Source organism: Bombus pascuorum, chromosome 8 (assembly GCF_905332965.1).
Source record: "Bombus pascuorum chromosome 8, iyBomPasc1.1, whole genome shotgun sequence".
NCBI classification, from domain to species: domain Eukaryota; kingdom Metazoa; phylum Arthropoda; class Insecta; order Hymenoptera; family Apidae; genus Bombus; species Bombus pascuorum.
In genome coordinates, this window is record NC_083495.1 from 5,867,290 (window position 1) to 5,895,233 (window position 27,944).

A 27,944-nucleotide genomic window follows, 5' to 3' on the forward strand; every position below is an offset into this window, starting at 1 on the left:
TTCCTTTACAATCCTAATTCTACCATGTCCTAGGGACACGAATGACGCTATTCTGACTTCTCATAAAATCTCGTCATAATTTGTGGAAAACTGAGGTTCGTCGTTCGACACGGTGTGTATATCGCTTTATTTCTGCAAGTTATCTAATTGTTTAATTTATATAATACTTTCTCGCTGACTCAAATAACCCTACTTTATCCTACGAAGTGTTTCATTTACAACATCGTTGTAGCATGTAGAAGTGGCGAAACGTTGGGCAATTTTTTGTTCCTGGAAGAAAGTTTCGCGACTCGATCGATCGTCACGATAGGCAGACAGCAGCTCGCGCGCGTTTATTTTAGTCCTCGTCGAAACTGAACGTTGTGCATGCAAATCCGCCTAAATGTCTTCGGCGGCGCCTGAATGGAAATGAGCCCTTTCGCTGGAAGCCGCGACGCAAATATATTATTATGCATTCAAGGCGTAATTCGTTGAAAAACCGGGAGGAGCGATCATCGCTTGGTGACTGCGATCGATGGCTTGACGATCGATCACGCATTCACGCACGATCGATGCAATCTTTCTTCCTCTCTCTTTCTCTCCCACTCTCCCTCTCTTTTTTTCTTTTTCTCTCTCTCTCTGCCTCTCTATCTTCTCTATCGATTCAACGACGATGTATTTTTGGCGCAGGCAGGAAACTTCGAATGTAATTTCAGGCTTCATCGCCTATTAATTTAACACGTGGAACTTGACGCTTGTTACGATGTCAGTGGATTATAGTTATATATGTACCTCGAGTATCCTTACCTTCAGTTTCGAATTTATAAAGAGTCTAGCTTTATATAGAAATCATGTTATTAATTCGAACAAACGTTTTCCGTGAAAACGATACAAAACATATAACGAGATTTAAACGGCGAAACGTTTCGCGCATCGAAGCTTCGATAAGAGAGCGACCGAGTGAAAATGGTCATTACATAACGATTCTAGAAAACCTTCGTTTTAATTCGACGACTTTCGATCATTTCTAGGTCGTAATCGCGAAAACGAGACGAACCACGGCAACGAAGCGATGAAAGGCAAACGTTTGTACGCAAATTAAATAAAACGAAGCAAAAGAGAGAGACAGAGACAGAGAGAGAGGACAGAAGGTGAAAAAACGAAGAACGAGCGAAGCTTTCCCAAGCGGGGAAAGCGGCGGAAAAAATGAAAGTGCTTCGACGCGGTTTTTCCTCGTTCCGTCGAACGTGTTCATAATCATGAGCAAAGCCGGAATAAATAAATAAATTGAGTTTTATGTAGAGAGGCGCGAAAGCATGGAGACGCGGTCACGAATCGCCGATATTTCACCGTCCGTACACGGAATCGCACTTTGATGTGACCGACCGCGATTTCGAACTCGTCGCGGCCTTTTTCTTGCGATTCGTTTCTCGCAGCGTGCACCTGCTGACGAATCGCGATTTTCACGCGGATAATACCGCCGCGAACTTGAGCATCCTAATCGCCGGAACGCCAACAATCTGACGGTATCTCGCCACATTGCTAATGCCGCCGCGTTGTTCATGAGCGTACACCGTATTTCATAAATGACGCGCATTAACGTTCGTGTTTTAGAACAGTGCAAGATGTATATTCTTCGGGAAAAGGTAAATGTTCTTCGGTGTCGAGGTTAGGAACAGAAAGCACGGAGGGCTTCTAACGGAATGAAAGTACATGTTATGTCATGAGTATGCTGTGAACCGTTATGCAAATTCATATTTCTATGATTGTAGATAAAGAAATAAAGGCTGGGCAGGGATTGGTTTCACCAATTAAAATATTGTAACGAGTATTCTAGCTTGGATATTGTATACAGCTTTTGCATATTATGCACCTTCGAGTTCTCTATAAATTCACGAACATTCCCAATATGCTCATAAATAACGCGTCTTCGCAGATGTATATTAGGCGAGAATAAGCTATCTGATGGTAATTCATCGGTAATACACGAGCACCTCAAAAGCCAAACTTGCAGAATAATCTAATAATACTTAAGATTTTATCAAATTTCTAATTTATAAACATAACTTCCGTTCAAAATTGTCGATGAAAGGAAATAACTTGATCAAAACCGTGATAACGATATGCGCGAACTTGTTGTCCGAGAAGGTCGTTAAATTTAATAGGAAGGGAATCGGTGGCGCGTCGTGTGTCGTATTATGTAAATGACGGATAAATGGGTGTTTGCGTATTATCCAGGAAAAGCGTAATTCATTATGCGTCACGCAAAGATGCCGCAGACATAATTCCTCTGCGTTGCCGATCTCCGCTTGTGGTTCACGCAAGAACGAACAACTGTTTGTCTTGTTCGGTTCATGCGGATAATGACGGTGCGAAAGCACGAAGAATCGGTACGATGGTAATACTAACGATAATAATAATAATAATTATCATATGGATTAGCGCGATTCTGCCCCGACTGTTTCTTTCTTGATTATTCGCCTCGCGATCCCATCTCTGTACATATCTCTTATTCACTCCCTCTTTCGTCTTCTTTATTCTTTCTCCTGGATCGTCGACGTGAAAGTCGACGCGAGATTAAAATGTATATTTACTAATTTTATTCCATATCACGCGACCGACGAGCCAACGTATACACATCGACCTTTTTCTTCGCACGGTTAATTTAGCAAATTGAAAATACGTATCTCGTACCCGGAATGCGCCTCCTTGTTGTATAACACAATATCGAACTCTGGTAATTAGATGTAGAAGACGAGAGAAAAGGATGCGCGAATTAAACACGCAGATCTTCTTTGTATATCTTATCCCGTTCCGGTGAAGAATATACATAGATGAGCTTTGAATTAGACGTACATAGTATATCTTATCTCGACAGGTAATTAATATTTTTAAAGGGAGATACACTGCTTGATATGCTAACTAAAATCCAATGTACATATGGAAAATGATATATGAAATAATATGGAATTATATATGGAAAACGTCATACATTCGCGTGTGTGAGTGTGTATGTATTCGTATCTAAAAGTTGTTCTCTATGAATTTGAATTTAATGGATATCAATTCACCTTATATTCAATGAAAAATCATGGATGAAGCGGTAAAGAAGACATAATAATGTCTCTTCTCCTTTTCCATGTTTAATTTTTTTTCTTCTGCTTCTTTTATTAGCTTAGAACCGTTCGCACAGATTAACCATAACGCAGCATGTTTGCGCACAAACATGCGTTGCAATGCAACCGAACGGGAAGGGTGAATCGTGGAAAGACTAGCGTAATCGTCTTATTTTTCCCGAACACGTCGCCTTCCGCCTTTTTCACACTTAATAAGTCATTCCGTTCCTTTTTACGTTTATTCTCATGAAATAATGTAGCACAATACGAATCGGGAGGAGAGGGTTTGCAACAAAATGACTGCCACTTAAGCGGCGTCCGCGGCTCATATAAGTCATACTTTGTTTCATATACGCCTTTAATTGTATAATAACCTCCTCTCCAGGAATCGTGCCAACGAAGAAAGAATTATGCCGAAGATATTTTAATGAGCGCACGGAATATCGTGCGCACATGTGTGTACGTGCGTAGATACGTGCGAGCACACAATCGCCCAGCCGGCATTCCACGTTTCTCCGCTAATTTGTGTTTATGAACAGAAATTATACGAACACTTTTATTCATGAACCGGCAGCCTTATCTATCGTGATCTAATAGAGAAGAATTATATTAATTATATTAATTATATCCTTGTTGGAAAATTAAATTTAAATGAACCCGACCGACCGACCGAGCGCACCGCTCGGCATTCAAGAAAACAACAGCACCAAACCAACAGCACAACAATCGTGACGCGATAATCAGACAATCGGATCGTTGTCGATTATCGAACCGGATTTGTTTAGTCGTTTTGGTATCGAAGAAAAAAAAATTTCTCTATTAGAAACTGCCCGATTCGAACGGTGAACTTCGACTTTGAGCCTTACACAACTATCGAGTCATTTCTAGGAACTCGTCCTCAAAGAAAGCGTCAATAAACACGCTCGTATTCGATGCATCGTACTCAAACACCTTACAGTGAACACGGTTCGATCCCACCTTGAGAAATACCATCGCCGATTACCATACGCGATACCGCGTCCGTGCTTGGCATGCGACGCGACCGGCGACGTTAGGAAACGACTTTCAGCTTTCATTTGCATCATCCGTACGCCGGGTGGCATTTCTAGATCGAAACCTCGGCAACGTTTTATTACGCATAGTGATCGTAGGACCGATGCAATACGCGCGGCGTATAGAATATATCTCGTGTCGTCGTCGCGACGTCGACGCTGGGACATGCATTTTTAGATCAATCGACGCATTAGTGCGCCCGGATGCGTTCCCAGGTGTCACCGACTGGAATTCCGTCAGCCGCTGTGAAAACTTTCTCGCGACTACGCGCGACACCGAACCGAGCAGTCTTTTTTTTTTTTTTTTTTTTGTCGGGTGGTGTACGTTCGAGCCGATGCGTACACGCGATAAGGAAGCCTATCAGATCGCTGAAAGACCGGTGTCCGCTTCACTCGCGAGTTTTTTTGTTGCTGAAGACTTGGTGAAATTTGTGGGCCTTACGTGGAGCGACTTTTCAGGTAACACATATTCCTAATATTAGTATTCTTTGTATGGGGAAGTAGGTTAAATAGTCTTCAAATTCGTTTGACGTTAGACAGAGAAAAAAAAAAACAAATAAACTGCAAATATTTTCAAATTCAGATAGGTTGGTAGGCTTGCTAATTACTTTGAGAAATGTAAGCGTTTAGATATAATCCTGTATGATATCTTTCCGTTTACAGCATTGCATTCAAGCACAAAAATACTTTCTATACATTGTACATGGTATCTCTAGTAACTACGTACATAGTTTCTTGAGGTTTGATTCGATTGCTTCGAATGAAGTGCTTCATCATCAAAGCACTTACCAGCGTATACTCAAACCATACGAGTACATCTTGCAATTCGACACCTGCTTGCATTATTATTCGAGTACTTTGTAAATACAAAATATGTAATATCGTGTCTTATGAGTAGCAATGAAATACTAAGCGAAAATTTTGTATTGAAAGTGATTTGAATACGCGAGTGTATATAGAACTGAATCCTATTGCTATAAGCAGCTATGTTATGTTACATGACTGTTGGAAATGCGAGAGACATTATCGTGAATTGGAATCGTTATCGAAATTCCACGTAGAACAACAACGTACGAGAGAACGTAATTGATCTCGACTGGCTTCTATATTTCTAGTCTCCAAGTCAATCATTTATTTCCGGCTAATTGCGTTTGACGATTCATGGCGGATCGTTGTTCGAACCCACGTGATATCGTTTTATCCTTCATGGTTTCTGGAATCATGGCTCGTTAGTAGATCTATTATGCAGATATATTCGATTAACTGAGTGTTAATGACGCTTAATGTTTGTAGAAATGTAATTGGATTCGTACTTTGCATAATCTCGGGGGTAGACGATTGCGAGAAATGAGCCCGTCGCTCGAAGACGATTCGTCGAGCGCAAAACTGGGCAGTCCGCGTTTAAGCCAAGCAGAGAGCATTTCTCGCTCGTACGAGATAGAAAACGAAGAAAACGTGAAACGAGTGGAAAATAAGGGGGGAAGCCAGGGTGTGGGTAACAGAGGATAAAACAGGGGGAGGGGACGAGATTTCCAAGAAAACCCTCTTACTATCGGTAGGATCATGAGCGATGCTAATAGGCTATACTGCTCGCAAGCGGTACACTGGTTACATAAAGAATCGCCAGGCCAAGCATCGCGTGTTACCGTTTCGCTCATTTGCCTGGTAACGAACGTCCTCTGCGTCATGGTATACATTTATTTAAATAATTAAACACAAATTGGCTATCCTTTCTGCCGGCGGCTCGATGCCGACCATGCGAAGAACAAATTATTGCCCCCTATTTCTGGAAACATCCCAACAAATTAAACGAATTGACTTCATTATATCGCTAATTGCAGCAACAATAAAAAACCTAGCGAGGCTGTTTTACAACCGCACGAGCATCATTGAACGTGTACTTGTTAGTTTTCTTGGTTTTCTTCTTTTATTTTCTATCTCTTTCTCATCCGTATGGAAGTAAAATCGTGGCAGAAACAGTAGTTTCGTTTCGACGGGGGAATTAAGTTCAGGGAAAGGATCTCTCGAACGAGACGAGATCTCAAAGGAATTCATCGCTAAGAGAGGAATATTATGCCGTATGTTCTCGAAGGAGTTTTAGGAACGTTGCCAGACGTGGCCAGACTCGTTTCGCAGCTAGAGAGCTCGCAGAGTCGAAGAAATTGCGAGAACGGGGCGATGCGCGTTTGCATGCGAGCGAGCATTCTGAGAAATTCTCGCATCGTCCGTACACGGGTTACGGCTCTTTGTGTAAGTTTGCATGTACGCTTGTATATCGGCAACGAAATCTCTCGGTGGCTTCCTACGAGAGACAGCTACACGCGTAGCTATAACAGAGTGTATTCACCTGGCGGCGTCGTTACCTGACACGTACCTCGTACCTAATCGCGGAATTGTCTACGCTACCGTACGATGCCTGCCATGGATCAGACGTCCGATCCATCTGAACGATATTACATACAAACACATAACTGGCAAACAAATCGGTGAAATTTTCTCTTATGTAAACCTGACCCTAATGAAGCCTAAACACTTCAAACAAACATCAATTGAGCCACTTCTCGGTACCTGAATAGACACATCGAGGTCTCTCGCATTATTACTCTTCCCATTTCAAGTCTTTAGGAAGCGCAGATCTAGATTTAGTAATTTAGAATTCTTGATAAACACACACAAGTTATTACGTATTTTTACTCGACAGTCGTCTACGCTTCGAAGAGGGATATTATAGCGCTATAAAATATTTCAATTGCTTCGAATTTCATGATCTAATCGAAACAGCAACGAAGATGATACCGAGCAAATTCTTGGAATTCCTTTTCATAATCAGAATATCAATTCCGTAGGATTCGATGATGCGAAGCGACTAAAAAGAAACTACAAATTCTGAATAGGTTAATGGGTTAATGGGATTGCTCCTCTAAGTTCGTGGAATAACGAGACACCGACGAGTTGATGTAGAATGATAAAATAACAGATGTAGTTCAAAAACGCTATTTGAATCCTGTACCGTAAATTTGTTTAGCCTTGCTTTCGTGTGGGTGGCACGTTCGCGGGGGTGGCGTGCACGTTTTAAGGAAAGACGGTACGCGGCGACGAAAACGCTTTGCAGAGTCAGAGAGTGCAACCTGGACACAGGGCATAGAATAGGGTAATTTGGGGTTGCTACGTTCGCGGAATGTGAAACGAGGCCAGCTGGCCTGCGCGCCGTATCTCTTTGCCTTTGCTTCTGGAGTTCCGCACGGCCAATTTCACCATCGCAAAAAGGCACAATACCTCGCTTCGTTCTGTTGTTATCGAAAGCGTGGAACGCGCCGCTACACGTGACTTCGTGACATTTTCATGTACCTACCAAACCAACAGTGGTTACAGTTCGCCTTTTGTCATCTCGTGGAATTTGTTTCCACAAACTCGGTTCGCGATCAATATCTCGGTCGACTGAAAGTTTAAGATCAAGCCGTTGTCTTATACGTTAACTATTTAGTCTTTCGTGTTACAACGAAATTAAGAGGTATCGTATGCTGCATAAAAATCATTCCAGTCACTACCGTACTTACTGTTGTAAATCTATAAAATTTCTAGCGTTGATACTACCTGTATACCTGAAGAGAAACATTGAGACATCGTATACGTGACTTGTATTCGGTAATTGATACTCTTATACGTTGAAGTTAAAATTGCAGTTAGATTCGAGCTTTGAAACAGTCGATATATCTAGTTCTGAATCAATGGCGTGAGTGTGACTTGATATCATAAGGCAAGGGGTTAATAAAACGCATATTAGACCAACGAAACCAGGATAGCATCCCTACTCTTCTTCCATCCGTCATCGCGAACGCGTCATATGAATGCGTATTGGGCTGTACGCTTAATGGCGAGTGTCGCGTTGAATATACGGCATCGCGGCCCACACAGCAAGCCACAACGGACACACTTGCCGCAATTTTATTGTCAGCAAAGAAGCCACTGTGCATAAACGATCGGCCGCTGCTCACTGACCTCGTACACCTGGCTACCCATCGTGCTGGACTTCTTGTTACTTTCCACGCGTACTATTCCTTCGCCTTTCTTTCTGCCATCTTTGAATTATTACAACGTCCTGTCCTCTTCGACCAGACGTTAAGAAACCATCGACGTTGAAACGCGATTATTGACGAACCTACTACGATCATCACCGATAAATTTAAAGGTGCCTCTTGACGATAACAAGCGTACGCGATAATCGTCTCGAAAACGAAACGCGGTATTAATCGAAACGCCGAGGCCAAAACGATCCCTTCGATTGTTCGTCGCTTCTGCCTCCAAAGATCTTATCTTTCGGGATAATCGTCGAACGGCTAATTTTCAATTTATCCGGAACGTAACGGTGCAAACGTTCGAGCTCGCTATCGACAACGAAACTCCGTCTTCGACGTACCACGACCGATAATCTTCGGTATCTGATGCGGCAAGGTGTGTGCTATATCCGCCACTGCGGCCAGCCATGATAACAGGAAGTTCAGGTAAGAGAGCACGTGCGTGCGTGCGTGCATGTGCACGGGCAATTTCGACGAAGGATTGTTCGTGTGCGCGTTTCTGCGCATCGCGGCGAGCAGAAACCGACGTATCGAAGGATACGGGAGAGGAAGCTTGCCGCCGGTGTTTCTTCCTGTCACATCTCATTACCATAATACGGGCCGTAATTACGACAATTAGCATGGTAATTAAGAAAATTGCCATTCGTCTTGTTTCCGCGAGCAGAGAGGCCACCGATCGTACACCGGTGTACGTATGCCTAGCTGCGTGCAACCGAACTCTTTCTTCCACGTTTCTGCGTTCTCGTCTCTCTTTCTACATTTACCGAGTTCCTTCTTTTTCTATCGAGCTCCGGAGCGGTTTCCTTCGGCCGCGCCACTCTCCGAGTCTTTGCATTCAATTAAAGCTTAATTAGTCAAGTCGACTTCCTAATGACGCTCCCTGCTCTATTCCTCGGTCACGGAGACACACAAGGAACAAAACCGCGCCTCGATCCCTGCCACGCTATTGTTTCGCCTCGGAAGAGAAGCGTACGGTCTTATTCTGACACGACGGTCCGATTCGCTCCGCAATATCTCACCAGTTTGCTCGATGTAATTTGTTTTTCGGCGAGCTTGTTTCACGAAAAGAATGCATTTCGTCTTTTTGCGATAAATATACATTCGGCTGAAAAGGTTTCTGATCCTTTTACATTGTAAATAAATTCATTACTCTGTCTGCGTGGATTGAAGGATCGCAAAATTCATCTCGATCGAATTATTCTGTTCGTCTTACTTATTCTTAATATTATCGTTGCCTGAGAAACATTGTCACAAACGAATGTTTATGTAGTCACGTATAGTACAATGAATGCATAATTCTGCATAATATGGACGAATATTTTATTCTCGAATCTTATAGACTGACTCGGTACCCTGAAAACACCTACACGTACCGACCGCGAACGAACCATGACTTGAAGATGTATTAAATCGTGCATAGACTTAATAATTCATCGTGGGTGTTCCTTGCTAAGTGGAATTCGGAATACAAACATCGGAGAGAATCGTAATTAACAGTGCATTACTCGAACTTCGTTGGAAGAATATCCCTAGAATCCGAAATAGATCGAATACGGGAGGCGAAGTTGCGGATGGATCAAATACGAATTATCTTCGAATTATTCGCGATTAATTCCGGAATGAGGAACAGCAAGAGTCGAGTCGTTAAATTCTGGGTGATCGACTTCCAAATGCCGATACCTGATTCGCGTTGCCTTCTTTCGTCACGGTAGCAGAGGTAAGAGAAAAGAGAAGCGGAAAGAGGAGGGAAATGAAAAAGAAAGAGGTTTGTGCTCCACGGGCTACGTGGTGAGAAAAAGAGAGAGAGGGAGAATTTTCGAGGGGGCTGGCAATTAAAAGCACCGCTGGCAATAAAGAACGGTGGCTAAACTCGTTGCAAGATCGACTACCGAGTATCGCGTTAGTCCCTTTTAGTCACGGTTCGTGGTATGGCGGCGCTAATAAAACCCGCAGCCAACCGGTATAACTTGCAAATTCGTCCGATCTTCGTCAAGGATAACGCGTCCCACGCATGCATCTCGCTATTTCCACCTATTTTCTTGACGTATCAAAACGTAAAGTTATTTTGACATTAGAAGATATTAATATTTTGGAAATCGTAATAGATCTTAGTCCCTTTAAAGCGTCTCGAATATTGTGATACAACGGACTAATGTTCTTACAACCGAGCTAATCCATTTACATTTAGAGGAAATTAATATTTCTTGACGTTTACTACGCTGCGATTCGATCTTGCCGAAACGTTAATTACAAGGCTCCACAGGAGCTGAAGAAGAACAAACGACCAGTAAAGAGGATTGGTACCATATAACAAAAAAAAAAAAAAAAACATTTACAAGATGATTAGCCTATTACTATGATTATATCTTATTAACGTTGGTGTAACGTGCCGATTTCCACGGTCAGGCAAAATTTGCCGCTCATTAAGTATACAAATTGCAAGAATGAATTGATTAAACGTGCGAAGGAGAGAAAGAGAGACAAAGAGAGAGAGAGGCAATAAACAATTTGAACCACGTTAGTATAATCGTCGAATGCAAAACGTGGTAAAGAATCGCATCTCATCGTCGACAGCCGACGAACGAATATCTTCTCTACTTACTTGCCTTCCGTGCTATATGGGCATCTCGTAACCATAGCTCATTTCATACCTGAAGAGGCAGAGAGTAGAAGAAAGACAAAGGAGGTTACAGAACTTGGAGAACGACGAGAGGCGCGAGTTCGCTGGTCGAACTCGATGCGTGGCAGATTCGGTTCTCCAATCTTCGGCCCCGAGCACTTTCGGGCCTCTTCAGACGTTTGCCGCCGCGCATCGAACTGTCCGTGCAAATTTCAATTTTAACTGCTAATCTGCCAGCTAATAGCCCCCTGCTTCGGCGTCGCCCTGCTGTTGCCGCCGCCTCGTCTTTTCTCCATCAACGACCCCCGTTCTCAATACACCCGACCTTCCTCGCTCCGCGAGTTTTTCTCTTTGGCCGATCGCCGCGCGTTGTTGTAGTGTCTCACGAGAAGAAGCTACGCTTCTGTCGCTCTTTTATGCTCCAAACTTTCTCACACGTACGCTTTTAAAACCCTACCGCACATTTCTACCTCTTTCACTCTTTCTTCTTTCAGTTACTTCGCTTACTTTTTCGTTCTTTCGCGGTTGTTTGAATTAAAATTAAGAAACGGAGACTACAAGAATTTCTGTTTGTATAGCTATATAGTCTACTGAACGCGATGAGACCATAAATCTTCATCAAGGCATCATTTATTTCCACGATCGTCCACGGTGTGCATAAATACCAAAAGTGCTTTTCCCAAGATTAATATTCCCGTTCGCGAAAGAACGTCGACACCGGCGCAGCGTTGTCCATCGCTCTCTTAACTTGCTGCAGAATCGCCACCCTCTCTCGCCCCTGTCCCGCCTCTCAGCCAGGCCACTCTTATTCGTCGCCAGTCCGATGATTTATTGCAATATTTTGACGTGAAATATATATAGGAAAGATGAATTGACAGGCGAGTCTTTATGGGCAAAAGTTCGCCACCCTCCGTCGGGCAACCCCCTCGGCACCCGGACTGCACTTCACCCGCGACGTCGTCCTCTAACAGAGTCCACGCTAACTTTTCCCTAATTTGAGTGTTAATCATACGACGAAAGTTATCGAAAGCGGCAAAACAAAAGACGAAAATGACAACTGATAACGGCCTGACAAAGAGGGGACGTTTCGAAGGGAATTAGTAGATTAATTCACACTAATGGAAACAGAGCTCTATCAACCAGTGGAATTAGTCTTTGCAATTCTTCCACTATCTCTCCATTTATCGACAGCTTACAATTAGATTAATTACTCGAGTTTTCCGAACAGATCGTAAAATTTGGTCGAACGAATTACAGAAAAAAGTGGAGTCCATATGGACTCGACTGAAATCCATTAACACGAGCAAGGTGGCTCTGTTAATCGATACGAGCGGTTCATAATGCATTCTATTACAACGGAAAGTACCTACTCGTAATACGGAGTAGTAAAAAAATTCCAATTGATCGATCCACTAGCTCGGATGCATTACGCAAAGCATGCCGCGCGACCCGCCCACGCATCTCGTCAGCTAATTATCTAATAAAACGACGTTCGCTCGACGTCGGTTCGCATCGCCACTACTCCTTCGTGTGTACGTGTATGTGCGCTTGCGGACGAACATATGGAAGATCTTTCACAAGCTCGAAACGCTATTGCACAGAGGTCGCGAGGAGTCGCAATACCATTAAGAGGAATGCATTATTCCCGGTCAGCTCATTGTATTCAGATACCTGGCCTCGACAGTTAGACAACCGTACTGCCAGGCTAAGGGCTGCCGATGCGAGGGCCCTTATTTGCCATTCATAGAGCTGCGAGAACGCGGTCGTGCTCGCGCATTACACCCACGAACGGATTTTTGCCACGCTGTCGCGTCGTCCACTTCCTCGACCTTTAGCCAACATTTGTACGCCCCGTGATTTAAGATCGTTTGGTAATCTAATCGTGCCTTCGTATGTAGTTATCGAACATTATTAATAGGCCGGGGATTTTGAAGCCTATTCACAGTTTTATGAACAAAAGATAAAAATATAGTATTTAAATAGAGATCTGCTTCGACGATTAAAAGTTACGTAAGTTAAGATATAAAAATACGCGCTCCAATCACTGTAATGGTTTCTTTTTTTCAAGGTAAATCGAATTTTTTCAAATGGACACAAATTTTTGAATCGCTCAGTTAATATTTCAAGAGGTTCAGCCGTAATATCATATCATTACAAAAACTATAATTGTTCTATTTTTTTTTTCTTTTTAATAACCGTTTCTTTAGTAGGATTTTACGAGATTTCCTTGTAGTCGTTAATTCAATGGACATTTAACGACCAAGTTACGACTGTTACAAAGTAGATGAGGAACGAGCGGAACAATCATCTTCGCGTTTTTCACAAAGGCGGAATCGAATGAAAGTCAGTGAACGCCATCGAGATAACGAAGGGAGAAGCGCGATAAGGTGGGCCGCCCTGTGCAATTTCAATTCCGGAAATCGGGGTGTATCGGGGCCAATGGATGCTCTATCTTGTGTAGCTTTTTGGAAATTACGAGCCAAATGTGACTGGCCAACTGTCGCGTTTAGTTGATGGGAAACAGAGGAGGAGACGAGGAGGGGTCAAGCGAAAAAAAACTCGGTTTCTCGTGCCTTTGTGCTTCGAATAAAGAAACCGATTTTTTGTCCATCTCCATAGAGCGGGGACCGATATTTGCATAAGCGTTGTTCAAGTATCCGTGACGAATCGTCATGAAGATGGTCGCGATTCGTTTGTATCCGATGATCTTTCTAGGGAAAATAGGGGCGCGATCTATCGTTCTATTTTCACGCGGTATTTAACTCCCTTTGATATATGATGTTTCACTTTTTTCTCATATATTTATGTGCTTACACAAAACGTCAAAACTCATCGGAACTGTAGGAAACCATTAATAGCTGTAATATTCTTTTTATGGTATAATATATCAATATATTTATGCATAAAAAAATACGTGAAAAAGATGTTTATTCAAAGATCCAGATCTGGTTTCGCATTATCGTTCGATGTCATTAACGCTCACAATAAACATCGATAACCGTCGCGTTTTTTCTCCCTGCCGCGTGTTTCCATCGACTTATAATAATTTCGAAATCACCATGGCGAGCTTACGAAGAACGCGATTCCTATTTCACTTGGAACGTCCGCGATCGCGGGGAATCGGTCGTATCTTGACAACGACGTCTTACATCCCGATCTTAATGCGAACGCGACACGCGAGACTCAGAGGCCATCCATAATCGCTGCGTTCCTTTTCGACGCGGATCTCGTTTCGTGGAAATCGTAACACCCTACGAAATCATCCTCGAGGAACTCCCTCCTCAGCCTTCGAGCATCCAACCACGAGATATCGTATCTTAACTTATTCCTTCCAAAATAATTCAATTGAATCACGCTGTTATCTTTTTCTGCACGACGTTTATATTCAGTCATGCGGTATCGTAAAATCAGGATCAAATACGACGACTGGTTTTATCAGAAAACCAACGATGCATAACCGAACGACCAGAATCTACCACTAACGATTCACGGAAGGCAACCTTCACCTTCGAACCCATTCTCCCCATTCGTTATGCAGAACTGTACGCGCTATTATCATACAAACTTTCACGAACGTATCGCTGTGTCTCGAACATCTTACCCCTCTATTCTCCTCTTCGTACGTTACTCGCTATCAGTCGGTCTTTTGCCTCGCTAATGTGAAAACTCGAGGACGTTAAGTGGCTCAACTAGCTAACGTGTCTTTGATGTTTACCGCCCACCAGTGCGTACACACTCACGCGACGCAACTGCGTAACGCTACCATGCGATTCCACCGCGGTCGGCGAGTATTATCGTGCCTCCGACAACCGACAACAACGAATCTTCCCTCTCGTATTCCCGCACGACCCCCTTCCCCCTCGCTTCTCCTTCGTCAGCCCCTTTTGCCGGTTTCTCGTATGCACGCAATGGACTTCGTGGCCGGGATCGTTTCTTCTTTTTCTTCTCCTTTCTCGTATTCTTCTCGTTCTTGTTCTTCTACGTCGTGGCCACTTAGCATCTCTTCCACGAACCTTGTTACCATGACGAATAAGAAACGCGCGCGAGGTTGCCCGCTTAATTACCTCTACTATGTCAGTGGAGAGGTAGAGCGCGCTTTGGCAACTATTGCCACCATATTTCGTATTATTCGACAAATGGTTGGAATTTCGTTGGAACTTCTCTTACAATTGTTTCAAAAGTTAAACGATCAAGGACAGAAAGAGGTGCATTAGTGAACAGAAAGAATATGCATAATATTACCGTAAATACAGTACATATATATAGAAGACACTTGAGTGATTATTATGTAACTGTATATATAAGACACTTAAGTGATTATCAATTAAACTATAACTTTCACGTGAATAAGCATTGTCTGCAATAACTTCTTGGATTAAAGTCTTTTGCCTGACGTAAATCAAAAGTAAGCCCAGCCTGATTTCTATACTGTACGGAACGGCTCATAGACGTAGTTCAAATTTTGTCAACACGTACACTTTAGATATATAGAACATTAAAAATTGTAAACTTGTGGATCGATTATGAAGGTGTCGAGGGCTTTAAGGGACGCTTGAGGTCCAGTGGATCGTACGGGACACCTGATTTTCAAATGTGGCGGGGCAAGTTTCGGCGGAGAAATTAATCCTTCCGGTCGTTAAAGTGCAACTCGTTAAGTGTGACAGTGGCTGGCAGCTGGATTGAATTGAGGCGCGTGCTATATTACGCTTGATATCGCTGTGAAACCCAACACCGCCGGCTTAGACCTCGACCCCATGAGCCGCTACCACCGCTGGCGCTACACTACCACTGCCTCCATTACCACCAGCGAAACAGTATATCCTGCTGCCAAATGCCAACATTACACGCGACGTTAAACTTGTCCCACAGATTTTGGAGCATAAATGCCAATTTTGGAGTAATTTTGAAGTTTCAGTTGGAATGGAATTTTTCGTTTCTCGAGAATTTATCGACTAATGGATATGTGTATCACGCGATTAAACGCTTGAGGATCTCTGTACGTTATTGAAACGCACGAAAGAAATATTGGTACTACAGTGACATAAGATTACGTTTTTATTTCAGATTTTAAAGTTGCTCACGCGAAAACGTTCATTTGTCGGAAACGCCTCTTCGCAAACTGCGTTTCGCTCTGTCGACGATTCGCGGCTCAAGGCCGGTGTTTAAACAAGTGCAGCCGTTTTACGTGTCAATAAGTTCAGTTTTCGCATTAATACAACTACGACAGAATTTCTTTCTATCTTCTACCAAATGTAAATTAATATTTTAAAGACAATTAATATTTTAAACAAATATGTCTTAGACTGTGTTACCGATCGGCTTCGTATTGAAAACTAAGGAAATTTTTCCAAATAAACCTGTAGGTAATATGTTGTAATATTTTTTAAACTACCAATCGAACCATCCGTTAATTAGAAACAAAACGATGCATCAAAATATAGCAGATACATAAAAAAAAAACAAACGATTATTCCTAAAAAATTAAGGAACCAAGTAATGTAACGAGCCAAGCCGTCTTTGCTAGCTGAGAGGTTAATAGATGATTTGAGACTTTTGCACAGCACTAAATTTCTAATCTCTCTAACCCATTAAACAACCATGAAGTCTTACATCTTGCGATTAGGACCATTCCATACTGAACAAATTTCAAGCTCCAGATTCAGAACGAAGCTGCATGTATTAGAGTGAAATTTTTCCACAAATTTCGAGCCTGCGACCCTCGCGTGACTCTGTCCTCGTTCGTACGACGAAACAGAGAGTTACGTAACGATGTCGATCGGTCTCACGCCTGCACGGACGCGGGTTGCACGCGTGTATGCACGCAGCCCACGCGGAATGCGCGCTGGACGGCGCTTACGCCGTGCTAGCGAACGAGCAATTACCTTAATCCGGTGAATATTCCGCGGAATAAAAGGGGCGAGCGTAGAAGAAAAAGAGGAACCAGAGCGCGGCCAGTTGGAAACGGGCTTATGGATGGAATGCCGCGTGAAGAATAGGAGGAGGGGAAGGGAACTCGCATTAGACAATTGGCAAATCGCGAGCGGCAACGTCAACGAGCCCAGAGGTCGCGCTCGTGCCCGCGAAATATCGCGAATGCTAAGAATGCGCCCACTTTTTATTGCCTAATCCTGGAGCCTAAGTAGAGCCAAGCGACCAAGATTGACGTGAGATACTACGTTGCTTGGACTTTTGGAATCGCTTCGTAGAGCTGATGAAAGATGAATGAATAGTCTGTTGAAGATGCGAAATATGATGGAATATTTTATGGTATCTTGGAGACGAGTAAAGGTAAAGTAACCTCAGGTACCTAATATGATATTCTTTTAGACTAATAAGAAATCAGGCAGCAAAGAAGCTCTGGACGCTATTATAGAAATGTATGGATGTTATGCAATCAGCAGATGAGAATATTTCTTTGAAAATATCATATAAGTACTGTAACAAAAATAAGACCGACCAAAAAATTATTTATAAAAATATAGAGATAGAATTTAAGTTGGAACAATTAGAGAAAAATTTCCTAAGCGTATTTTGTATTACGTTGTTATTTGTATTACAGCGTATTTTATTATATTTTAGAGAATACGAAGAAATATTAAAGTACAATTTAAAAAAAAAGATTGTTATCTTCTAAAGCTTGATCGATTATGCGAACACTTTGAATAGCCAGTAAAACTGAGGTGTAGGCATAATAACATCATCCTCTCGAATTCATTGGTGGCTGTCCTTGATCCGCTAATTACCACAAAAGGAACCGCTTATTTTATAATCACACGTTATGCTCCCTCACATGCGTAATGCTAGGAAAATTACCGAGCTTGCTCGCGCTCTGTCACGCGTGCCACGATATCGCGAGTACACGACCGGCCAACTCCGTCGAGAATTGAGAGTTCCGTCTCTTTTAATTCAAAACTTCCGCGAAACCGAGCTGTTTTAATAACGACCCAGAGAATGTCAGCTCGCAACGACACTGCGTGTAATTTGTTTATAGTTTGTATAAACTATGAAGAATCACGTTGTGAATCGCAGCTGTTATGTTTTTCGTATAAAAATATCGTTGAGATTTTTGTAATATAAAATTTCAAGAAAAAATATTACTCTTTTTTGAAATCATTTTCCATAATACCTTTTTCGTGAAAAAAATTTCTGTAATACGATTAAAAAAACCTAATCTACACTTGTACCAACCACACAGACTTTATAATTAAATTCTCCGCAACCCTAACTAATTTAGCCATCACTCGGAAAACATTGGAAAAAACATTTAACGAAGTGTCTCTGCTAAAAGTAGATCAGAACGATGTATTCCGCAATCGTGGAAACGAGTTTACTTATCGTTTCGGAGCGTTGTATGGTAAAGGAAGAACGTTTCTTTCTAACTGTAGAAGTGTGGTCGGAATGGTATGAAAAGGGAACCGTCCGGAAAGTGGAAGTCGACACTGAAGGTGTCCGAGAAAGGCCTTGAAATTGCGAAAGACGATAGGGGAGGCTATGGGTCGGTTCTCTTTGATCCACGAGCGCTGGTTCGCGTCGTTCCGAAAAACCGAAACCTCATTATTATCCCCGCGGGCCAAAAATCCGGTGTACCCTGAATCGAGCTTTCGATTTCACGCTCTTGGCGCCCAACGAATTAATCGTTTTTCGAAAAACGCCCTTTGAATTTTCTTTGCCTCGTGCGGTAGGTAGTTTTCGAGTGACTCTACAAAATTGAGTATCTACATTTTTTTCTAGATCCTTTCATAACATAGACTCAGGTGCAACGAAAGATTTGCGTCACTAATTGCTCTAATTCTTTCTAAATATTCCATTCCAATGCCAGTCGAGAATTCCAGGGTCCACTTTCTCGAAAGCTTCTAGTTTTACAGACCTAGTATAAACATAGCTTTTTCGTTCAAGGACAAAACTTCACTGAAAATGATTTCGAATGATTTTATAACGGGATATAGTTTTGAACTATTGAGAGGACTGCTAAACGCAACGATGTTACATTGAGGTACCATATAGATTTCGGAGAAAAAAAATAAATACCTGCCCGTCGTAAAAAAAAAAAAACAAGATCTGTATCTCTGGAGAGTTTCTCTTTGTAGATGTTACGTCGTAAAGCAATTAGTGAAGTAATAAGTGATATGTATAGATCGTATAGATATATAGATACCTGTATCTGTTCACGACGACGAGAGTGAAATCGAATGTTTCGGTGCATCGTAAATCGAGGTATAGTGATGGATGGTCAAATGGAACCGAGAAGTTCTAAAATAGCTCCGATAGTATAGTACTGTGCCCGGTACGGTTTATTTGACTTTTTTTATTCATCTTGCCTTTTTTTCGTAAAATTACCGGCTCGTCAAACATCGCGCGGTAGAACCGTTCGACCTGAATTAGAGAGGGCAAGCGAGGATGAGAAAGAGCGGGGAGAGAAAAAAAAAACGAGCTCCGTTTTCGGCGAGAATAGAGGGCTAGTAAAGTTCGGCCGACCTCTTAAGAACTTTTCCGCGCGAAAAAGTGGGCAGAACAATTGCCAGTGGATACATCTCGAGTTTCCGCAAGTGGGTGAAAAATCCAGCGAAATACTGAAAGAAATGAACAATGAAAGCAAAGGAATCGAAGAAAAAATGCTATCGAACGCGGAAAAAACTCTACTCGATGAACAATCGAGCTGAATTGCTCTTAAAATTATCTAGAAAATAAACGACAAACACGAAACGTAAGGGAAGAATTTTCGTGTACTCGATGTGAAGTGCACGAGTAGAATTAGAAGAAAAAAAAGATATTGTCGCATCTCATGCTAGGGCCTCAAAAACTTTATACTTTTTTTTTTTTTATAACGTATGTACAACGTGAATCGTCGAGATTCTCGTGCTCTAAAGGGGGAATTGATTTATAAGTTGGCCAGAAATCCTAGCGAGATTGGCCCAGTTTCTGCCTCCCAACAAATCATCAAAGGAAAATACTGTTTTGGAGCACCTGGCTCCTCGAAACCTCCGACGAATGGTAGTTAAAACCTTCCCGGATAGAAATAAACGTTCGCCCCGCTGCTTGGACGCATATACTATAGAATCAAAACCTCTAATTTTCCGCGTAATGGGAGGTCTTTATTATTCCTGAAGGGTGGCAATTCACGGATCGTCTAAAAAAGTTCCTCTTCGGGGGGTAAAACGATTTTCACAGGGGGTACGTCAGAAGAATCTCGCGTTTCTTGCCTCTCCATTTTACTAAAAAATTGAGAGTAACGGTAACAATCTTCAACCAGAATCGTCGAGATCGTTCGAGTTTCACTATTGACGAATTTCTTTCGTATCCCTCCAACAGAAGAATCGATTAACGAATATTACGGTTAGAAAATGTAGCTCGAAGTCTCGGTGGAAAATTGTTCGCGATCTATGTAACACGAGGATATCAGCGTTCCCTATAACTCGTTTTAACGCAGGGAATCGGAGGAATGCTAAGTACAATTGCTAGGACTAGAGGAAGCTGTGCAATATTATAGTGAAGACAATGTGGAAGCAATTAACGTCTGGAGATTGGCTCGTTCTTTGTGATTTTGACGATGTTGTGACTTGTTGCGTGGTGAATACAAAGGCGTCGCGGCGCGCGCGGCTGCAAACAGGTTTTCAGGAAAGCCAGGGGCGAGGGATAATACACCTTTGTCAAAGAATGTGTTCGCGCGTGCAAAGAGAGGTGTTCGTCTGGTCACTACCGATGCTGCTTGAGATGTCAGGAGCCGCAGGTGGCCGAATGGTAGCCTGCAATTCACGTATACACCATATAGACAGGTCGTCGGGTTTGTGAGAGGGTCATAGGGTCAGGAGGCACCGGCTCGCCGCTCGGCTCTACCGGGTGTCTTGAAAAAAGTTGCACTGATCGACCGTACAATGACTAAGGGGAGCAGAAAGAATCTAGAATGAAGATCATCACGAACACCGTTAACGAATGTCGGATATCTTTTTGAAAGTTACGTTCAAAGAAACAAGTTTCAACATAGAAGGACGCGCACGATAATTTTACGAGCGCAAATTATCGGTCACGAAAGGCATTAAACCCTGCAGGAATGATTTCACCTGTGCAACCGCAGTTTCACACCCAGGTGCACTGAATCAACATGTGACGAGACGATGTTAAGCATCTATCACCGTCCTTGACGAGCAAATGTTGCACCATCACCAACTCACCGCGTTATTTCCATATATACACACGGTTACCCTTTGCCTTTGCAGGTTCGTTTCATTCAACGTGAATGAGAAACGCGATGGGGAACGAAGAGGGCCCGGCACCTGCGATCTCGGGTCATGCAAATACCTGCACGCGATGAATAAAAAAAGGGGGTCCGCGCTCAGGGAGAAAGGGTTTGCCTTATTCAGATTAGGGTCCCTGGCATGGGTATTTGAACACCCTTCCATGTAGTGGCACTCGAGCCACCTCGATTTTCGGCAAGTGCCTTTATCCGCTGGCACGCGTGTCATACATAAATATGACCATCCTCTCTTTTTTACCAACCCTTTATTCGTCCGCAATCAGATACGGCATGGAAATGTCGCCACTTGACAAAGAAGAATCGTTTCATACCTCTATTAATTATACTACCTGTCTTGCTAATCGTATCATTCTCCAGGTATAAGACAGCATCCGAAACATGGAATAGGAAAAAGAAAGAATATTTGAATTCCTGTTATACCAGTTAGAAGAACGTTCACGCGTCCTTACAAAACCTCGCTTCGTCCCAACTCCCGGAATCAGAGCGCGTAGATATTATTCGCGCCTCTTTCGTGAATTCGCGTAGGTAGGGGCGTCATTAAAATCAATACCGGCTCGCTCTCCACCTCGTCTCCCTCGTGCCGCCACCCTCGCCCTCTCGGTATGTCCCGCTTACATCTTCGTCCCTCGGCACTATTCATCCTCGTCGCACCTTCTTTGTATGCGTGTGTATGTACGCGCACGGAGGTTGGTGGGGGTGTGCAAGGCGGGGGTGCAAGGGGATGCTCGGTCGTTCCTAGTCGGAGACGTGGGACTGCTGACTGGTGGGGTAGCTGGAGGGGAAGAAGGGAGAGAAAACGCGAAAAAAAGGAACGTGCACAAGGAAGAGGGTGCGCGGGGGTGAGTCGTGGCGAGGGGAAAGAAGACGCGATAAGAGGAAGGGTGCCGCGTTCGCAAGGTTAGGTAGCCGGTACACGCGATAAGGAGTGGGGGTGGCGTTCCCATGACCAATAAGAACCTCTTTAAAGCGCCCTTTTTGCGCGCGGAACTGCGCATGCCGGATTCAAATCTGGGCGAGCTGCTGGGTATCGAGTGGAGGTGGTGACGGTGGTGGTGGCCGGTGGCTGTATGGAAATATGATAGCACGATAAAAGGAGGAAGAATGGCAGGGATGCTTGTGTATGCGAGGGAAAAACGTAGCGCGAGGGTGGGGATACTGCACGGCTGCTACGACCAATAAAGGCCCACTTTAAAGCGACTCATTTTTTTTGCACTGGCACTGCGCATGCCGCATTTAAATGTTGGGAGTGGTGGGTTCCAATGTGTGTGCATAGAAATATGATAGGTGAGACTCGGACTCGGAGGAATGGCGGACGGGATAGGGGTTCTTGAATATTTGTATACCATCGCGGGGTTGTGATATGGCCAAAAGTGATACAGAAAAAATGGCGTCTGAGATACATCATCGAATGTATTTATAATTTGCGGCGCTAAGTTCGTGAAAATTGATCAAGTAAATGTTTGAATTTTAGTTAGATTCGAAGTATGTAATTCGATATCGAAGCTACGGCTCGATAGATAAACGCTATCGCTGCTATGGATACTGTAACTTGGTTACACTGTTCTTGTATTATTATGTATTATTGATTGTTTTACTACATTTGCTAATGCGTACATATTCAACACACAATAACGCTATTGTTCGAGAGGTCGTTGAACCAAGCGGGTTTAACCTTTAAAAGTATACATACATGTATGTACTTACTCACCTGTTGTTAACCCAAGATTCATCAGACTGCAGACAGTATAAGCCAAACAGTTCGTCCTTCAGGTTATGCCAAAAGCGTTTCAAAATGTAGAATCGAATCTCGAGATCACTTATTTCGTTGAAATTTATCGAAAACTTCGAACGCTTTATAAATGACGATAGAAGCACCGTTTCCCGCCAAATTACTATCGAGATTAACAGAAAACAGGGTGATAGATGGCTTGATAAAGACTTCTCACTGTCACTTTTCTAACTAATTTCTTTCAAGCTTCCTATCGTCTTTATCCTTACTCCGCCTAAATACCTTACATCATACGAAAAACGCTCATCGTCAAAGCAGAAACTATGATCTGACAACTATAAAAATAGTCGAAACCAACCTGTTTCCATAATTTTGCACCGCGAGACAGCTGCGCCACTGATTCACTAACATTGAAAAAACGCCACCTGTGACGCTCATCTGAATTAATTGCGTCCAGTGGTTCGGCGTATATACACGAGCCTTATAAAGAAGCGCCCTCCATTGGGATAATATTTACATAGTCAATGCCTGGTGTTTACAAGAGTGGACGTGGTAACGACATTGGTGTCAGTTGTTTATATTGTATTTATTCGAAAGCTCTAATCGTTATCGCGATATCGAGTCAGAGGGGGCAGCGAGTGCCGCGATTGGTCGCTTTTCTCGCATATGCAAATGTACTCACCTTCTCTCCCTCTATCCGTGGTTTGGTTGCAGCAGTAGTAGCCGGTACACGCGAGGTAAAAAGGCGCGCTCGCGCTCGCGACCAGAGAACTCGCCTTTCCTTGCCGGGCGGAGTCGCGCGTGATCCGCGTTCCTTTGCGATTGGAGCTTCATTCCCCACCGACGCTGCTTGTTTCCCCACCAGTATGAACGTCCAGGCGTTCGTCCGCTGCTTTTCGTTCTAGTCGAACCTCTTCGTTGTGCTTTCAGCGTTTCATGCCGAGGTTAGAACCGTTCCATCTCTTTTCTTCCTCAAACAACTCCCCCACTTTGCGTTCGACAGTCCGCGTACGCGTCCGCGTTCCCCGTGGCCGGTAGGCGGCCGACCGGGCGTACGTGGGCCCTCTAGTGTAGCTGCACACATGCACGCGACAGCATCTGACCGCCGTACCAGCCGCCGCAGCCGTAGCTGCTACCGCCGTAGCTCGTCGCGGATGCTCGTGTTCCTGCGATAACGATACTTTGCTCTTTCCACCGATCTCGCACCGCGAGCACCTCGAGAAACGACCGAGGGGAAAGCTAAGTAGCGCGGTGTGTGTGAAACTTATGACGAAACGGTACCGCACGTGTGGAACGCGGAACCACGGGAGATATTCGCCAGCTTCAAATGTGAGACAGTGATATCGTGACGGTTTGCAATGGAATCGAAAGGATTTTGAGAGAGATTTACGATCGAACATGCTCGCGTACGTTCTGCTGGAGGGCATCGAAACTGTTCGCGAGTTTACTGATGGGTGACGCTGTGTCTGACACGTTGATGACAGGTCAGAGGGACAGTAGGATTTTTGAATATTCGCGGGCTGCAAGGTACACGATTCTATGCGGTGAAAAACGCGCGGACCAATCGTCTGTAGAACAGCTGACAGTTGGCGCTGGTGGCAATTAGAGAAATCGACGCGAGGTGTTTGGCAGTCGGATTCGATGACAGGTGAATTGCACGGGAAGCGGAGGCAGGAACTATGCGATAATAACAATACGTGTTTGTCACGCTGTTCCGTTTAATAACTATATCTATCGCGAAGTGTTCGTGTAATGGACGCGACTGATAAATTCATGTAACGAGTGACTGCAGAGCCGGTGACCGTGCGAGACTGGAATACGTTCGGAACGTGTCGGAGGAACATATCTGTGCTTATCAGTGTAGTGTTTCTTCAGGAATATACTGTGATATCGAAGGATAATAAACATCCACAGGATATTTTGTATTTGTAAAGACGTTTCTCCTTTGTGACATTAATAATATAAATGTCGAAGAAGCAAAAGTACATCGTATGAACCTACTCTGTCTGGAGTGAAACTATTGGTGTTGCAAGTGTAACGCGATACTAGTGATAAACAAGATCGACGCATCTGATCAACAATAAAATAGAACGTCTAATAGTACAAGAGGGGGAAGAATAACGAAACTTGTCCGACAAAGAGAGCCAGCAGGTGACCACGTTGGATCTCGCGGCGTTGGCTGCTTACGGGGGCGTTTCGGGACCCAGGGTCGCGGTGGCGGGCACCGGGGTCCTCGCGCTACCCGGCCTGATACCCGATAAGGGTTTATCATCGCCCGGAGGACAGTCGAAAACAAAGTCCGCAGGGCTGGCGGGTCTCGACAGCGAGGCGGTGCGCCGGTGGGTCGCCGAAGCCGCGCGGACCGTCCGGCAAATTCCGCCTCCGGTTGTCGTACCATCTAGTTCGCAACAACAACAGCAGCAACAGCAACAACAACATCAACAACAGCAGTCGGTTCAACATCAACAGCACAGACAGCAACATCATCATTCCATCCATCGACAGCGTCAAGAGCCGAGTCCTCCCTCGGTGGCCGCTTCCTCTTTCGTTTTGCCGTCGTCGATGACGCAGACCCCCAGCATGCATCTGCTGGAGAACAATAACCTGGTTGAGGTTGCGATGGTTCAACAGCAACAACAGTCTCAACAGCAGATGCAGATGCAGCCACAGAAGCAAAAGCAGACCAGCCCGACGAACAACAACACCATCGAGGCTTGGAGATCCATTCAAGGTGGTCACCAGTGGTGGAGTCCGCCAAGTACCGTTCATCAAGAGCAACAGCAGCAACAGCAAGTGTCGCCTCTCGGTCAGCAAGTCGCTCAGTCGCAGAGTCTTGTTGCTAGCACGGTATGCGGTCAAGTACAAAGACAGTCGCAGATTCAATCGGAAATCGATCAGCCTTTGGACTTTTCGGTGGGTTCCCTTCAACAACAGAGGCTACATTCTCGCGTAAGGACTATACACGAGAGACTGCAGAGTAGGATGCACGACAATAATAACGGTACAGCCGGTAGCGGACAGAAGATCGTCAGAGGGACTGGCAGCAGGAGAAGTTTCAGTCCCAGTGATGGTAGCAGCAGCAGCAGCGAGGACGAAGGGGTCTCCACCGGCGGGAGTCCTTCTGGCCCCCTTCGAGGCACCGAAAACGGTGAGTCTTCGAGACATGCAAATTCTCTCTACTTATCGCGTTGCATGGCGCGTTTTTGCCGAAACAGCGCGATGGAATTACGGTGACGAACGCGTTTAACGATAAATCAGGGTGACGCAACGGATTATAATATCGCGAGTGATTCGAGATGAGGCAATAAGCCGCGCTTGTAATTCGGCATTTCCGATTTTCCATCCGCTTGCGCAATCAGTTACTCATTTGAATCTTAGAATTTTGCTCTTGTCGGTTACTGGATTATGATATTAATTTTATTGCTTCCTTAAATGATTTCATTGTTTGGCAAGATAGATAATAGGTAGAGTGTCCTCAGTCGTGATAGTTAATCATAAAGTTATAAATAGCGGGCCCAGTCTTTTTGTATTAGGGAAATTCCAATTTTGAATTCTTAATTAGTTCTGTAGGATCCTGGAGTATCGTGAACGTTACATATAAATAATGTTATAAATCCGATGTGAAATAAAACATGACGCTAAGTGTTGCTGTAATCTTCAATTAGATCGGGTCTTAAAATTATAACTTGTGAGATTAGATTTGAATTTTTTATCGAGGTATCTCAGCAAAGAGTTAACTTATTTCCGTTTCCATAGCAGTTAAGAGTTGACACTAAAACAACCAAGAACGACATATCTTGGACTTCTTACTTTATATAATTATAAACATATTGTTTTTTTTTTTTTTACGTATATAGAAACATAATTTCCCACATTTGTCTATTTCTATCAAATCATTTTAAGTATAATCATAATTATACGCAGTATATTACTGGTAAAATATATATTAAAGATTGGTAGTATTGTAACGTTAAAGATCTTCGAATACATTGTTTACCGTGGTTCGTATCAAACTACTCGTATCAATAGGACGATTAAGTAGTTCCTTCTGTCTCTGTCGATTTCCCAAAGAGTTGGTAACGAAACCGGAGATTTCCGAGACAAACGAACGTATGCGTCATGCCAGCCGCTATTTGTCCGTGAACGAAACATGAAACGATCCCGTGCATTTTGGGGGAAAACGTGGCGAGCGTTCGATCCGTCAGCTGTCAATGGAGCCTCCCTGCTTGCATTCGATGCTGCCACCCCCGCACAACCTTGGCACGGGCCATTGTTACCTTCAGCTCGTCGAATGATCGATGCATTGTACGTTCGTTCCATTGTAGGAATAAGCGGCGCGAGATCGCGAGAATCGGAGTTTACCTGAAACCGGGTTTCGTTGCGTTTCGTTGCGTTTTCATACGCAAAAACATGGAAGGTTCGCCAATTGCGGCGGCACGGTTTTACGATGGGAAGGTGAATTCCCTTTTACAAGATGTTCCTTTCGTTGCGCGCCCGTCGTTGCCGCGTGCATGCAATCTGCCAACGATTTCCCTTCGCCATAAGGGAATTCTCCATGAATAAATTCGTGTAACGTTTCGTTCGAAGCAACGTATATATGTATATAATTGAAATTCGCGCTTCTTGCGTGTTTTTGTAATTTTTAGCGTTACGTCATACGAATAAGGAGTGTATTTTCCATCAGAAAGTACGTGGTGTATTCTTATCGTTAACTGGAACGATAGTCATCGTTATTTAAAGGAAATAGTGGTCATTCGTTTATTGAGCGCCGCTTCTTAATAATCGTGTTTATCTAAAACATCGGTTTTCGCCGTATCTACGTCTCAACTGATTAAATTGTGTCAATAATTTGCGTTTTATTAAGCCTTATGATTCATAACAGTAAAGTGTATGTCGATTGACTACTCGAGCAAATGCCAGTAACGTTCTGGTTTTTATTTAGTCAAACTTGCGTAGTGACATCATATGAGACACGAACATATTTTCGGCGGAAACATTAAGCTATTCGACGTATCGTTGAATATGTTTCGCTCGAGTTTATGATACGTATCGACCAGTCTTAATACAGTTTTAATTCAGTCTCAATGACACGTGTTTGAAGTAGTGGACACGTGAACAGC

The 27,944-nt window shown here is 43.6% G+C and overlaps 1 protein-coding gene and 1 pseudogene across 3 annotated transcripts in view; one reads left to right on the forward strand and one right to left on the reverse strand.

The window, feature by feature from the left end:
- The window catches only part of LOC132909477 (uncharacterized), a 102,355-nt pseudogene extending 78,090 nt beyond the window's left edge, over nucleotides 1-24,265 (reverse strand).
- LOC132910113 (POU domain, class 2, transcription factor 2-like) overlaps nucleotides 23,684-27,944 on the forward strand; it is a 126,901-nt gene continuing 122,640 nt past the window's right edge. For 2 of the 3 annotated variants that reach the window (XM_060965588.1, XM_060965590.1), the window contains exon 1: nucleotides 23,684-25,972. In XM_060965588.1, the coding sequence (XP_060821571.1) occupies nucleotides 25,387-25,972 (586 nt within the window). In that variant the 5' untranslated portion in view covers nucleotides 23,684-25,386. The remainder of the gene's footprint in view (nucleotides 25,973-27,944) is intronic. The other variant, XM_060965589.1, reaches the window with a different exon arrangement.